At 46.2% G+C, this 16,008-nt stretch overlaps 1 protein-coding gene across 2 annotated transcripts in view; it reads left to right on the top strand.

Moving 5' to 3' along the window:
- LOC140394525 (transmembrane channel-like protein 7) overlaps positions 1 to 16,008 on the top strand; it is an 84,460-nt gene that overhangs the window by 47,820 nt on the left and 20,632 nt on the right. For both annotated transcript variants that reach the window (XR_011935896.1, XM_072481872.1), the window contains exons 8-12: positions 1,305 to 1,478; positions 7,807 to 7,964; positions 8,481 to 8,598; positions 11,682 to 11,779; positions 12,696 to 12,879. Coding sequence is in view for 1 of the 2 variants with exons in the window: in XM_072481872.1 (XP_072337973.1) it covers positions 1,305 to 1,478; positions 7,807 to 7,964; positions 8,481 to 8,598; positions 11,682 to 11,779; positions 12,696 to 12,879 (732 nt within the window). In the remaining variant the exon portion in view is untranslated. The remainder of the gene's footprint in view (positions 1 to 1,304; positions 1,479 to 7,806; positions 7,965 to 8,480; positions 8,599 to 11,681; positions 11,780 to 12,695; positions 12,880 to 16,008) is intronic.

Below are 16,008 nucleotides of genomic sequence, written 5' to 3'. Positions count from 1 at the left end.
TCTGGGGAGGATTTGAGATTCCTAACACTGATTGTTACCGGGTAGTCCTCAGTGAACATGCATCTGTGAATGTCCAGCAACAGTGAGATATCATCTGGCAGTACGGACCTCATGATAAATAGTTTGCTAGTTTCTTGATTGCAAGTTTGTTTTTGGAGTTGGATTTACAGGCACATCAATACTGTAGAGTCACACCCAGGCACAAGTCATTGCTTGATGGAAAAAAGGTTGTATGGGAAAAGTGGAGGAAGACAAAAAATGGTGCAGGGATTTTCTGCTGAAGAAACCTTTATATGTCGTAACATCCGAGGGCTTTTTTGTCGCCCGTTTTGAACGAATAATGTTGGAGATGATTATTTAGAAGCAGCAGCGGGTTTGACCCACCTGCCCACTGAGGCTGCTCTGTCATTCAATGTGATTATGGATGATCCTCTATCTCAACACGATACTCCCACTCTCTCAGCATGCCTCTTGATGGCTTTAGTATTGCGAAACCTGTCTTTCTTTCTTAAATAAATCCAGTGATTTGTCCTCCAAAGCCTTCTGTGGTAGAGAATTCCACAGGTTTACTACCCTCTTAGTGAAGATTTTGCACCTCATCTGAGTCCTAAATGGCCCATGCCATATCCTGAGACTGCCCCTTTGTTCCCGACTCCAGCCAGCATCCCTGCACTTGGTCAGTCCGGCCCTGTCAGGATTTTGTATGTTTCAATGAGATCCCGTCTCATTCTTCTAAACACCAGTGAATACAGTATTACCATCCCAGACCAGACCCAACAGTGGCTAGGCCACTAGACCAAAACCACCAAATTTTAGTTTACTTTGTAAAACTGTGCGGAAAGAATACTTTGCTCGAGGAGTGATTGCACAAAGAAATAGGGTTTTTTAAAACAAAACTTTTCCCCCTCAAAGATGGGTTTCTGGCCTTAACCGGACTTCTCTCCTTCCCAGTGCTGGAGTGCCAGTTCAGGATGTGATCCAGGTTCAAACCTGCTCATCGCTGACTGACTCAGGGAAAAGGCTGCTAATTGGGTAATCTGGGTGGGTGGAATCCAGTGTTTAAAATCAGGAACATGGTAATGTGAGGCATTTCGAAATGTTGATGTTGAGTTGTTTGTGGTATCGTTAAATCAGAATTTACATTGGGTTAATGTGTTGCTGGAGTGCAACCTTAAAATGGCAATTTCCCTTTTAAATGCTCACTTTCAGGAAAAACTTACCTTTGATAAGTTCAAAGTCAGTCATTTTTATTATGATTTTTAACAAGAAATTAAGAATTAAAGCAGTTTTTTGAATGGCAATAGACTGACTTGGATGAAGAAAGAATCAAGCAGAAGATTGCAGGTCGGACCCAGAGAGAAAAGTGCCGAATCTACCTCATAAGAGCTTTCTTAAATTTGGTAGTTGCATTTATATTGACCGTTTGTTTTTACGGCATTTACAGAACTACTGTTTACTCTCAAGAGTATCATAAAAATGTGAGTATTCATTTTGTTATTTGAATGGTATGCTAGTAGTGCTAGCACTGTGAAGAGTTAGAATTAAAAATGCTATTAGAGAGTATTCTTTGTTCTTGTAAAGCAATGGTGAAATTAGAATGTACAGATATACTATGGAGCATCTACACAACATTTTGAGGACTGCACACATTCTTTAAACTCCTATTTACACCCAGGATTAGGTTGGTAATTATTCGATTCCTGAATTTTGGAAGTCTGGGAAACTGTAGTCGCCAAAGACCCAATCAAGTCTAATTGTCCATTGTAAACATGCTGTCGTTGGTTGCCCCTCGATTTGAGGGTGGTGTCTATCCAGGGTTGTAAGTTTCTGGATCTTCATGTGACTGATCATCTACCCACAGACCTTTTGGCAGATGGTGAGGACATCCCACAGGTATTTGGAGTTGGAGTACAGGATTTGCTTCCTTTTCTTTTTGGTCACTGTGGCTCATTGTAAGAAAAAGGGCAGGATTCTCCGCTTGGGGAAACTAACAACTGCTGGGGTTGAGTCGCTCCTAGTCTGGCACTAGAAGCAGCACCTAGGAGCGATTCACTCTCCCTTGCCATGGCGGGGAGCTTGGAATGGAATCCTGCTATCGGGCCACCATTTTGAGCGGACGGCCCATTACCGAGGTCTGGTAGTCGCCCCTACCCACCACCATGGACATTACGGTCAACCCCACCCCTCCCTCAACAGAGCATGCACACATGAGGGTGACCCGGCCAAACCCCATATCAGAGACCCCCCCCCGAAATCAGAGACCCCCCCCCCTATATCAGAGACTCCCCCCCCCCCCCCGCCCCCATATCAGAGGCTCCTCCCCCCCCCACCCAAATCAGTCATCCCAGCCTGGAAGCTAAAGAAAATCAGTGCTTTTTCACTTTCTTATCCCTTACACCTGCCCCAGACAGAAGTGTAGAAAGCAGCAGCTGTTACTTCATAGAAAACAAAAACCCCTCACAAGGCTATAAACCCCCTCACATCCTTTAATCTGTGAGGTTTCTATTTACTGTCAAAGAACATAGAACACACAGTGCAGAAGGAGGCCATTCGGCCATCAAGGGGCAGCACGGTAGCCTTGTGGATAGCACAATTGCTTCACAGCTCCAGGGTCCCAGGTTCGATTCCGGCTTGGGTCACTGTCTGTGCGGAGTCTGCACATCCTCCCCGTGTGTGCGTGGGTTTCCTCCGGGTGCCCCGGTTTCCTCCCACAGTCCAAAGATGTGCAGGTTAGGTGGATTGGCCATGATAAATTGCCCTTAGTGTCCAAAATTGCCCTTAGTGTTGGGTGGGGTTATGGGGATAGGGTGGCGGTGTTGACCTTGGATAGGGTGCTCTTTCCAAGAGCCGGTGCAGACTCGATGGGCCGAATGGCCTCCTTCTGCACTGTAAATTCTATGAAAGTCTGCACCGACCCATTTAAGCCCACACTTCCACCCTATCCCTGTAACCCAATAACCCCTCCTAACCTTTTTGGTCACTAAGGGCAATTTATCATGGCCAATCCACCTAACCTGCACATCTTTGGACTGTGGGAGGAAACCGGAGCACCCAGAGGAAACCCACGCAGACATGGGGAGAACGTGCAGAATCCGCATCGAACCTGGGACCCTGGCGCTGTGAAGCAACAGTGCTAGCCACTTGTGCTACCGTGCTGCCCTAAATAGAAATAGCTTTTTAGTTTGTTGTAATTGACAGTAATAGCTTCCAGACAGCTAGGTGTCTGGATTGTTTATTCTAAATTCCTTTCACGCTTGAATGCAAATCAAGTATCCTGCTGTGAAGCTAACCACAATGTTTTGTAAACATCTAGGAGATGAGTACTTTCACTTCCTCTTTTTCGCAGCTGAAAGCACTTAACTACTTTTGATGTGGTGATTGTCAATCGTAGCTAATACTAAAATAGATGCACCTAGTTCTAGTTTCCCCCACAAGTGAAAACATCCTCTCCTCTTCTTAACCTACCTGTGCCCTTTTTGTAGCCTCTTTATATCTGTCCTTTTCACAACTTTATTTCCTGCATGTTTTTGTCATCAGTAAATTTGGCAACTATACCGTTGGTCCCTGCATCCAAGTCGTTTATATACATTGTAAAAGGTTGAGGTCCCAGCACTATCATTACATCCTACGAACCAGAAAAAAAAACATTTATTCTAGCTGTTTCCTGTCAGCCAGCCAAACTTCAATCCATACCACTATGTTACCCCGACACCATGAGCATTTATTTCTGCAGCACCTTATCAAATGCCTTCTGGAAATCTTACAGTACATCCACCGGTTCTCCGTTATCCACTGCACTTGTGACTCCTTCAAAGAACTCCAATAAATTGGTTAAACATGATTTCCCTTTCACAAAACCATGTTGACTCTGCCTGATTGCCTTGAATTTATTGACGTGACCTGAGAATAGCTTCTAACATATTTCCTGTGAGAGAACTAACTGGCTTGTAGTTTCCTACTTTCTGCCTGACTCCTTTTTTGAATAAGAGAGATACATTTGGTATCTTCCAATCTAACGGAATCTTTCTCCAATCTGGGGAATTTTGGACAATTAAATCCAATGCATCAACTATCTCACTAGCCACTTCTTTTTAGACACACGGATGAAGTCCATCCGGACCTGGATGTTTGTCAGCTGTAGCTCCGATAATTTGCAAAGTATCACTTCTCTGCTGTTATAATTTTCTCCAATTCCTCCCTCCTTCCCAAAACCTGATTTACAGCCATTTCTGGGATGTTACTTGTATCCTTGATGGTGAAGACCAATGCAATGCACTTGTTCAATTCATCTGCCGCCTTATTTCCCATTATTAATCCCCCAGACTCAATTTTCATAATACCAACATCCACTTTGTTTGCATATTTATTGTTTACTTAGTTTTTTATTTGACAACTGCAGTTTTCTCCCTTTATTACATTAAGTGTAATTTTCAGCATAGATCATAGCTCAGTGCAAAAGCACTCTGGAGCTAATTTCTTTCAGCGATTAGAAAGGCCGCTTTGTGGTGCCTGTTTATTCATTGCTTTCCTATCTGTCCAATGATTGCAATTAATTCTTGACCAGTTTGCATTTAGCCAATCAGGTACTTAAATCCATCCACAAATAACCAACAAGATGCGACTTTATGAACTCTGTTAGAGGTGCTAATTTTTGGATGACATAGAATGATATAGATCCAGAATGATATAGATCCAGAATGATATAGATCCAGAATGATATAGGTCCAGAATGATATAGGTCCAGAATGATATAGGTCCAGAATGATATAGATCCAGAATGATATAGATCCAGAATGATATAGGTCCAGAATGATATAGATCCAGAATGATATAGATCCAGAATGATATAGATCCAGAATGATAGGACCAGAATTATATAGATCCAGAATGATATAGATCCAGAATGATATAGATCCAGAATGATATAGATCCAGAATGATATAGACCCAGAATGATATAGATCCAGAATGATATAGATCCAGAATGATATAGGTCCAGAATGATATAGGTCCAGAATGATATCGATCCAGAATGATATCGATCCAGAATGATATAGATCCAGAATGATATAGACCCAGAATGATATAGATCCAGAACGATATAGACCCAGAATGATATAGGTCCAGAATGAGATAGGTCCAGAATGAGATAGGTCCAGAATGATATAGATCCAGAATGATATAGATCCAGAATGATATAGATCCAGAATGAGATAGATCCAGAATGAGATAGGTCCAGAATGATATAGATCCAGAATGATATAGATCCAGAATGATATAGATCCAGAATGATATAGGTCCAGAATGATATAGCACCAGAATGAGATAGGTCCAAAATGAGATAGGTCCAGAATGATATAGATCCAGAATGATATAGATTCAGAATGATATAGATCCAGAATGATATAGATCCAGAATGATATAGATCCAGAATGAGATAGGTCCAGAATGATATAGGTCCAGAATGATATAGATCCAGAATGATATAGATCCAGAATGATATAGATCCAGAATGATATAGGTCCAGAATGATATAGATCCAGAATGATATAGATCCAGAATGATATAGATCCAGAATGAGATAGGTCCAGAATGATATAGGTCCAGAATGATATAGATCCAGAATGATATAGATCCAGAATGATATAGATCCAGAATGATATAGGTCCAGAATGATATAGGTCCAGAATGAGATCAGCGGTTTGGTTGAGTGGGCAGGAAAGTAGCAAATGGAATTCAATCCGGAAAAGTATGAGGTAATGCATTTGAATGGGAAGGGAATACTCAATAAACAGGAAGATATTGAGAGGGATTGAGGAATGAGAGACCTGGGATTGCATGTCCACAGGTCCTTGAAGGTGTCAGGACAGGTGGACGAGGTGGTTAAGAAAGCACATGGAATGCTTTCCATCATTGGGTGAGGTATTGAATACAAAAGCAGGGTTGCAATGCTGGGACTGTATAAAACCTGGATAGGCCACAGCTGGGGTTTTGTGTACAGTTCTGGTCACCACATTACAGGAAGATCCTGATGCTCTGGAGAGAGTGCAGAGGAGGTTTACAAGAATGTTACCAGTGCTTGAAAATTGCAGCTGAAGAAAGATTGGATAGGCTGGGGTTGTTTCCCTTTCGAACGGAGGAGACCGAGGTGTGGCCTGATTGAGGGGCCGAGACGGTAGACAGGAAACTCTCGTTTTCCCCGAGGTGAGGGGTCAATTACCGGGGGTGGGGGTGGGGGGGGGGGGGGGGGGGCATAGATTTAAGCTGATTGGTAGAAGGATCGAGGGAATATGAGGAAAATTGTTTTCACCCAGAGGGTGGTGGGTGTCTGGTTTGGTGTTTGAGGCTGAAACGCTCAATTCGCTGATGAGGAACCTGGGGCGTCATTCTCCGACCCCCCGCCGGGTTGGAGAATCGCCGGGGGTTGCCGTGAATCCCGCCCCCGCTGGTTGCCGAAGTCTCCGGCACCGGATATTCGGCGGGGGCGGGAATCGGGCCGCGCCGGTTGGCGGGCCCCCCCGCTCGATTCTCCGGCCTGGATGGGCCGAAGTCCCGCCGATAAATTACCTGTCCCGCCGGCATGGATTAAACCACGTTTTGAACGGCGGGACAAGGCGGCGCGGGCGGGCTCCGGGGTCCTGGGGGGGCGTGGGGCGATCTGGCCCCGGGGGGTGCCCCCATGGTGGCCTGGCCCGCGATCGGGGCCCACCGATCCGCGGGCGGGCCTGTGCCGTGGGGGCACTCTTTCCCTTCCGCCTCCGCCACGGTCTCCACCATGGCGGAGGCAGAAGAGACTCCCTCCACTGCGCATGCGTGGGAAACTGTCAGCGGCCGCTGATGCTCCCGCGCATGCGCCGCCCGGAGATGTCATTTCCGCGCCAGCTGGCGGGGCAACAAAGGCCGTTTCCGCCAGCTGGCAGGGCGGAAATTCCTCCGGCGCCGGCCTAGCCCCTCAATGTTGGGGCTCAGCCCCCAAAGATACGGAGCATTCCGCACCTTTGGGGCGGCGCGATGCCCGTCTGATTGGCGCCGTTTTGGGCGCCAGTTGGCAGACATCACGCCGTTTCCGGAGAATTTCGCCCATTGATCTGCATCGGAAGTTCTGGAACCTGTAAGGTGATGGATCAGATGCTGGAAAGTGGGACTGAAATGAGCGGCGAGTTTCTTTTTTCTCTTTCTAGGCAGACATGCTGAATGGCATCTGCCTGCGCTGTAATGTTTCTGTGTTTCTATGTAAAGCAGTGCCCTCTTGCACCCTCCTACCACCCTATTGTGAAGGGAAGCAGGGCAGTTATCACCAGTGTTTTCGTCATTATGAATCTTCCAATCACGTCACTTAAAATAACACAAAATCTGAATAAAACAGCAAGTGCTGGATATGTTCAGCAGATCTGGCAGCATCTGTGGAGAACAAAGTAGACATTCAGCTTAAAGTCCTTTCAATGTTTTCTCTCCACAGATTCTACCAGTCCTGCTAAGTATTTTCAAGAACTTTGTTCAATGTCACTATAACATTTTCACTGGTGGGTGCTTGCTGTGCATAAATTTACAGCTACATTTTCTGCATTATAAAATTATCCACACATCCAGAGGATGCCTGTTGGCTGAGACTGTGAAAGATGCACCATAAATGTCAGTTTTACTTCTTCATGCTGAGCTTTGAAGATCTACAGATGGGCGAATGTTTAACCATCACCACCCAATCCACCCCCATCGGTTCTGTTGCCTGCTTAGTTTTATGAAGTTTTAGTCTGCAGAATGTTCCAGTGAAATGGGCTTAATTTTATTATGTTCATATTTTTATCAGTCAGATGATGTTGAAGCCTTCACATATAATCTAATAGTTGAGTACTTGCCATCGATTGTCATCACGGCAGCTAACTTTGTCACTCCACACCTGTTTGAACATATGATCCAATTTGAAGATTATTCACCAGCCTTTGAAATCAAATTTATCCTTATTAGGTATGTATGGATGTATTTACCTGATGTAAACAAGGTAGAGTATATTTTTATAGTTGAGATTGACAGTACATTATGCACCCATGAATTTGAAACAGCAAGCCATCCAAAAGATACATGTCACTGTAACCATCCTGTTTTGAGCCAGTTGGCTTAATTATTTGAACTTCCTTTTTGGAATACAATTTAAAAGTGCATTGATTCAAGTTATTGCTAAAGAAATATGTGAATGACATTGAACTTTAAAAAGAAGAATCGTTTGCGCCAAAATGACAGTAGTTTGAGGATGGCCCTGTGAGCACAATGCCATGGCGATGATTGAGTACAATGTGGAGAAACGTTACTATTCCCCTCCCTCGAAACACTGAGCAAGTTTTCAGACTTCCAGCCCTAACTCTGCCCCTTCACCACACTTTCTTTAAGTGACTCATGGATATTTCAAAACCCAGCCTCATATCCACATTGTGTTCTTCATGGAAGAAGATCAAGCGAAAACTTACTAACTGAACGTTTCCACAGGTCTGTATTTGTGCGGCTGGCTAATATTATCGTTCTCTTGATCACTTTGTGGTCACAAATCACGACTTGTAAAGATGGTGAATGCAAAACCTGTGGCTACAACAACAAATTATACCCAGTGAGTACATAGATAAATTCTGCATTTAAAAGCAAATGAATGGGATTGAAACTGGATTTAAAAGATCATGGCGGTATTTCACAGCCCTCCTGTGCCGTGTTTTCCAGCAGCAGAGACTCAGTGGTGGGATTGACCAGTCCTGCCAGTGTCGACAGCGATTTGCGTGGCTTGTCCTTCTGCTGCTAGGGAACCCAGCGCGGGATTAGCCTTCAGTGGGATCGTTCCCGCTGGTGGGAGGGGCCACAAAGTCCTACGGTTTGAGAATTTCAGCTTGCTTGTCGCAGAGAAAGGATGCAGCAGGATAGGATGTTTAGCCATCAGTAAGCAATGATGCAGGAAAAGTGCATTCTAATAGAAACCCTATCAATCAAAATGAAACCAATAAACATATTTACAAAACAGTTGAATCAACTGAACAGTTGGTTATTTGTGGAATGACACCATAATATGCTCAACAGGCTTCCAATTGTTTTGGAGATCATCGCAACTAATTTAGCTTGCATAAGAATGGATAATATGCCATTAGTATTGAGAGATTTAATAAAGAACAATATATTTGTATTAACTTGTTCCTTTAAGAGCATTTACATTTTATGTTCAACTTAATGTTCTGACTGATTACAGGACCTAGCATAACTTGCATTGAGCACAATTGTTTTGACTATATTTGATGTAAAAAGAATTGTCAAACTGTTTCTGTTCATGTAACTGTTAACAATGAGAACGCTCCCAATAGTGACACTGAAGGATTCCATGAGTGCGTGAAAATTAATCATCAAATATATGTGATAAATGTAGGAATTTCAGATACCTTGGGCGGGATTCTCCTCTCCCGCGCCGGTTGGGAGAATCGCCTGGGCCGCCAAAATTTCCGGGGACGCCGGTCCGACGCCCTCCCGCGATTCTCCCAAGCGACGGGAACGGCCCGGCCGAGTTTCGCAGGCCGGAAAATCGCCGGAGACACCGAAAATGGCGATTCTCCGGCACCCCCGCTATTCTGAGGCCCGGATGGGCCGAGCGGCCAGGCCAAAACGGCGGGTTCCCCCCGGCGCCGTCCACACCTGGTCGCTGCAGTCGTGGGCGGTGCGTGAACGCTGGGGGGGGTGGCCTGTGGGGGGGCGAGGGGGGATCCTGCACCAGGCTTCACCTGGAATGTGGGGTGGCCCGCGATCGGTGCCCACCGATCGTCGGGCCGTCCTCTCTGAAGGAGGACCTCCTTCCTTCCGCGGCCCCGCAAGATCCGTCCCCCATCTTCTTGTGGGGCGGACTTAGACAGGACGACAACCACCTCAGCCGGTACGGGGAATTGAACCCACGCTCCTGCCTCGCTCTGCATCACCACCCAGCCCCCCAGCCCGGTACGGGGACTGAACCCACGCTGCTGCCTCGCGCTGCATCACCCCCCAGCCCGGTACGGGGACTGAACCCACGCTGCTGCCTCGCGCTGCATCACCCCCCAGCCCGGTACGGGGACTGAACCCACGCTGCTGCCTCGCTCTGCATCACTAACCAGTCCCTCGGGGACTGAACCCACGCTGCTGGCCTCGCTCTGCATCGCACACCAGCTGTCAAGCTTGTCAAGCTCTACAAAAGTTGAATAAATTTGAGTACCCAATTCTTTTTTTCCCTCCAATTAAGGGCAATTTAGCGTGGCCAAATGACTTACCCTGCACATCTTTGGTTGTGGGAGTGAATGTGGCCATGCTAAATTGCCCTTTTTGTCCAAAATTGCCCTTAGTGTTGGTTGAATGGGGCTACTGGGTTATGGGGATAAGGAGGTGTGGGCTTGGGTAGGGTGCTCTTTCCAAGAGCTGGTGAAGACTCGATGGGCCGAATGGCCTCCTGCACTGTAAATTCTATGAATTCGATGAAACCTACGCAGACACGGGGGGAATGTGCAAACCACACGGACAGTGACCCTGAGCCGGGGTCGAACCCGGATCCTCAGTGCCATGAGGCAGCAGTGCTAACCACTGCGCCACTGCGTCGCCCTACAAAAGTAGAAGTTCAGGCCCTATCCAAATGGAATCATACGAATTAGGGGCAGGTGCAGGGCATTCAGCCCCTCGAGCCGGCTCTGATGTTCAATTAGATTATGGCTGATGTGTTTGTATTGAGTTCCATGTTCCTCATCTATCCCCGATAATCTTTGGTTCCCTTCCCCACCAGGAATCTACCTGCCTCCCCATTAAAAACATTCACTGACCCCGCCCCCACCATCTTCTGAGGCAAAGAGTTCCAAAGTCACACAACCCTTTGAGAGAAAAAGTTTCTCCACATCTCTGTCCTAAAAGGGTGACCCCTAATTTTAAAACCTTGCCCTCGAGTTCTGGACTCGCCCACAAGAGGAAACATCCTTTCCACATCCACCTTGTCAACACCATTCAGGATCTTATATACTTCAATCAACTCACCCCTCACTCTTCTAAACTCCAGTGGAACAAGCCCAGTCTGTCCAACTTTTCCTCATAAGACAACCCACTCATTCCAGGTCCCAATCTAATAAACCTCTGAACTGCTTCCAAGGCATTTACATCCTGCCTTAAATAAGGAGACCAAAACTGCACACTGTATTCGAGATTCAGCCTGTACAACTGAAGCATAACATCCTTGCTTTTATGTTCCGTTCCTTTAGTAATAAAGAATCAAACTGAGACGAAATGGGAGATGAATGATATGATAAATGTTAACCCTTATCAGGTTTCTTTCTGGAAGGGGACAGACAATATATAATCAAATGTGAAACAGGCAAGGTATACCCACACTCGGATTTTGCCTTGAGGAATTAAAAACCAATAAACCCCCCTGAATGGTTGAACTTTTTTCGAGGCTACTGTGGAAGGTGAGGGAGATTTGAGTATGACCGAAGTTTGGACAGACTGGAATTAGGCAACTGTTCCACGATTCAAAAAGGACAGCAGACCCAAACCCACATCACAAAACTGCATACCCATCGGCTTTAATACTTAATCATCACTGAGCTCAGGAGATAAAGTATTGTAACAGATAAAGGTTCTGTACATTATCAATGACTTTTGTTTTGATTGTAAATCGAGTATTCATGGTTGGTTTCTGTGTTTCAGTGCTGGGAAACCCGAATAGGACAAGAAATGTATAAGTTGATGATATTTGACTTGATTATAATTTCATCAGTTGCACTGTTTGTGGAGTTTCCCAGAAAGTAAGTATTATTTCACTTCCAAACTTTCTCATTTCATCTATTCAGAAATTGTGAATTGGTACATGATTTAATCCTTCTGGATTTGTGATTAAAAACCTGTATCATTTTCATCTTTGGGTCCAAAATGTTATCAGCACCATATGAAAATATTATATCATTTGTTATTCGACAAATGGTTCAATATCATTCTATTTAATAACTATCCAGTATCTTAGAGTTTGAATATTTTTGAAATTAAACTAAATCAGTAATTAATTTTAAAAACTACCTCTTTTTCTGGTGTATATTTATCATAAAATGTTATTTAATAAACATGTTCATTTTGTCATTGATATAAATTATCAATACCGCTGTAGTTGCATGTTCAGGGTTGATTTTTTAAACCTGATGAAACTTGTGCATTAGTTAATATGTTTGCAACCATTGAGTTTTACTTTGAGATTATTGAACAATGCATTTTAGAATGGGATATTGGATCTGTGAGAAAGTTACAGCGCTGAAGGAGGAAAAATAAAAAACTAGCTGCCCGTTCTAATCCTACCTTCCAGTAGTCCGTACCTTACAGGTTACAGTACCGCGGATGCAAATCCAGTTGCCTCTTAAATGAGTGGTGGGCTTCTGCCTTCACTGCCAAACCAGGCAGTGAATTCCAAACACTGCCATCCAATGGGTGGAGTTTTCCTCATGTCCCCTCTAATCCTTTTACCAATCACCTTTACTCTATGTCCCCTGGTAACTGACATCTCCACTAGGGAAAATAGATCTTACCGGTCTATTTAGGCCCCTCATAATCTTGTACAACTCCATAAGGTCGCCCCTCAGCCATCTCTGTTCCATGGCAGACAATCCTAGCCTAGCCAATCGTTCCTCATTGCTGCGGTAATGTAATTACTTATTTTGTATATTTGTTTTTCAGGTTAATTGTAACCTATTCTGCTTGTCCAATTTTCAAGTGGTGGGGCCAACAGCAGTTTGCTGTTCCTAAAAATGTATTGGAAATTGTGTATGGTCAGACAATCTGTTGGATAGGAACATTTTATTCACCGTTACTCCCTGGAATAGCAACCATCAAGTACTTCATCATATTTTATATCAAAAAGGTGAGTTATTTCACAGAATATACCAACAAAAGCAAACTTATTTTTTTTCAGATTTATTTTGATATAATTAACTCTCTTAAATTCTTACCTAGTTATTCCTGACTGATTAATATTTTTAAAAAATATATATTTTTATTAAAGTTTTCGAACACAATTTTCCCCCCTTACAAATCAACAAAAATGGTAACAATGATAACTGATAGATAACATTGTTAAAATAAAATAGTGAACTAACAAAATAACACGAAATAGTGCTCCCACACCCCCGAAAGCACCCTGTCCTGGATCCCTTGTGTCGGGAGCAGCGGAAATTCCCTCACCTGTTGTCTCGTGAACGCTCTCACCTGCATATACCTAAAGATATTCCCCGGGGCAGCTCATACTTTTCCTCTAGCGCTCCCAAGCTCGCAAACGTCCCATCTATAAATAAGTCTCCCACTTTCCTAATTCCTGCCCGGTGCCAGCTCTGGAACCCTCCGTCCAACCTCCCTGGGACAAACCTATGGTTGTTCCTGATCGGGGACCACACGGAGGCTCCCAGCACACCCCTCTGTCGCCTCCATTGCCCCCAGATACTTAATGTTGCCGCCACCACTGGGTTTGTGGTAAACCTTTTCGGGGAGAGCGGTAGTGGCGCCGTCACCAGCGCTTTTAAGCTCGTTCTTTGCAGGACGCCATCTCCAGCCTTTTCCACGCCGCCCCCTCTCCCTCTATCATCCACTTATGGATCATCGCCACGTTGGCGGCCCAGTAGTAGTCGTCCAAATTCGGCAACGCCAGTCCCCCTCTGTCTCTGCTACGTTGCAGGAACCCCCTCCTTACCCTCGGGGCCTTCCCTGCCCACACGAAGCTCATGATGCTCCTATCTATTTTTTTGAAAAAGGCCTTAATGACAATATAGGGAGACATTGAAACACAAATAGGAACCTCGGGAGGACCATCATCTTAATCACCTGCACTCTACCCGCCAGTGACAGCGGCTGCATATCCCACCTTTTGAAATCCTCTTCCATTTGTTCCACCAGCCGAGTCAGATTGAGTCTGTGTAAGGTTCCCCAGCTCCTGGCTATCTGAATCCCCAGGTATCGGAAGTTTCTTTCCACTCTCCTTAGCGGCAGGCCATCTATCCCTCTACTCTGGTCCCCAGGGTGTATCACAAAAAGCTCACTCTTTCCCATGTTAAGCCTATATCCCGAGAAATCTCCAAACTCCCTCAATATCTGCCTGACCTCTGTCATCCCCCCCCACTGGGTCCGCCACATACAGCAGTAGGTCATCCGCATAGAGTGACACTCGGTGTTCCTCTCCCCCTCTAACCACCCCTCTCCATTTCCTGGAGTCTCTCAGCGCTATGGCCAGTGGTTCAATTGTCAGCGCGAACAGTAATGGGGACAGCGGGTATCCCTGTCTTGTTCCCCTGTGTAGTCGAAAATACTCCGACCTTTGCCGATTTGTGACTACACTTGCCATTGGGGCCCCATAGAGGAGTTTAACCCAGCTGACAAACCCCTCCCCGAACCCGAACCTCCTCAGCACCTCCCATAGATACTCCCACTCTACCCTATCAAATGCCTTCTCTGCATCCATTGCCGCCACTATCTCCGCCTCCCCCTCTGCTGGGGGCATCATTATCACCCCCAATAGCCGTCGCACGTTGACATTCAATTGTCTCCCCTTTACGAACCCTGTCTGATCTTCGTGCACCACCCCCGGGACACAATCCTCTATCCTCATTGTCAGCACTTTTGCCAACAACTTGGCGTCCACATTCAGGAGCGAGATAGGCCTATAAGACCCGCATTGCAGCGGGTCTTTATCTAGGGTCAGGATTAGTGATATCGTCGCCTCCGACATTGTCGGGGGTAGGGTCCCCCCTTCTCTGGCCTCGTTAAAGGTTCTTATCAGCAGCGGGGCCAACAAGTCCACATATTTCCTATAAAATTCCACCGGGAACCTGTCTGGTCCCGGGGCCTTCCCTGCCTGCATGTTCCCCAGCCCTTTGGTCACCTTGTCCACCCCAATTGGCGCCCCCAGGCCTTCCACCTCCTGATCCTCCACCCTCGGGAACCTTAGTTGGTCCAGAAACTGCTGCATCCCCTCTTTTCCCTCCGGGGGTTGGAACCTATATAACCTCTCATAAAAGGTCTTGAACACCTCATTTACCTTCCCTGCTCTCCACACCGTGGTTCCCGTTTCATCCCTAACTCCCCCATTTCCCTCGCCGCTGTCCTCTTTTGAAGCTGGTGGGCCAACAGGCGACTCGCCTTTCCCCCATATTCATATCTCATCCCCTGTGCCTTCCTCCACTGTGCCTCTGCCCTCCCTGTGGTCAGCAGGTCGAACTCCGTCTGGAGTCGTCGCCTCTCGCTGTATAGTCCTTCGTCCGGGGCCTCCGCATATTTTTTATCCACACTCAAAATCTCCCCCAGTAATCTTTCCCTTTCTTTGGCCTCTGTTTTCCCCTTGTGAGCCCTGATGGAGATCAACTCCCCCCTGACCACCGCCTTCAACGCTTCCCATACTACCCCCACTCGGACCTCCCCATCATCGTTGGCCTCCAGGTACCTTTCGATACATCCCCGCACTCTTCCGCAGACTCCCTCATCCGCCAATAATCCCACATCCAGTCGCCAGAGTGGACGCTGCTCCCTCTCCTCTCCTAGTTCCAGGTCCACCCAATGTGGGGCGTGGTCTGAACAGGCGTGGTCTGAAACAGCTATGGCTGAGTACTCAGTTCCTTCCACCCTCGAAATCAGTGACCTTCCCAAAACGAAGAAATCTATCCGGGAGTATACCTTATGGACGTGGGAGAAAAAGGAGAACTCTTTGGCCAGCGGCCTAGCAAATCTCCACGGATCTACTCCCCCCATTTGGTCCATAAACCCCTTAAGCACCTTGGCCGCTGCCGGCCTTCTTCCGGTCCTGGATCTAGATCTATCTAACCCTGGGTCTAGCACGGTGTTGAAGTCCCCCCCCCATTACCAGGTTTCCTACCTCCAGGTCCGGGATGCGCCCCAGCATCCGCTTCATAAATCCAGCATAATCCCAGTTCGGGGCATATACGTTGACCAGCACGACCTCCATTCCCTGCAGTCTGCCACTCACCATCACATATCTGCCCCCGCTGTC

This window comes from Scyliorhinus torazame, chromosome 17 (assembly GCF_047496885.1).
Source record: "Scyliorhinus torazame isolate Kashiwa2021f chromosome 17, sScyTor2.1, whole genome shotgun sequence".
NCBI classification, from domain to species: Eukaryota; Metazoa; Chordata; class Chondrichthyes; order Carcharhiniformes; family Scyliorhinidae; genus Scyliorhinus; species Scyliorhinus torazame.
Note: the sequence above shows the minus strand (reverse complement) of the source record. Positions and strands in the feature narration are given on the sequence as shown.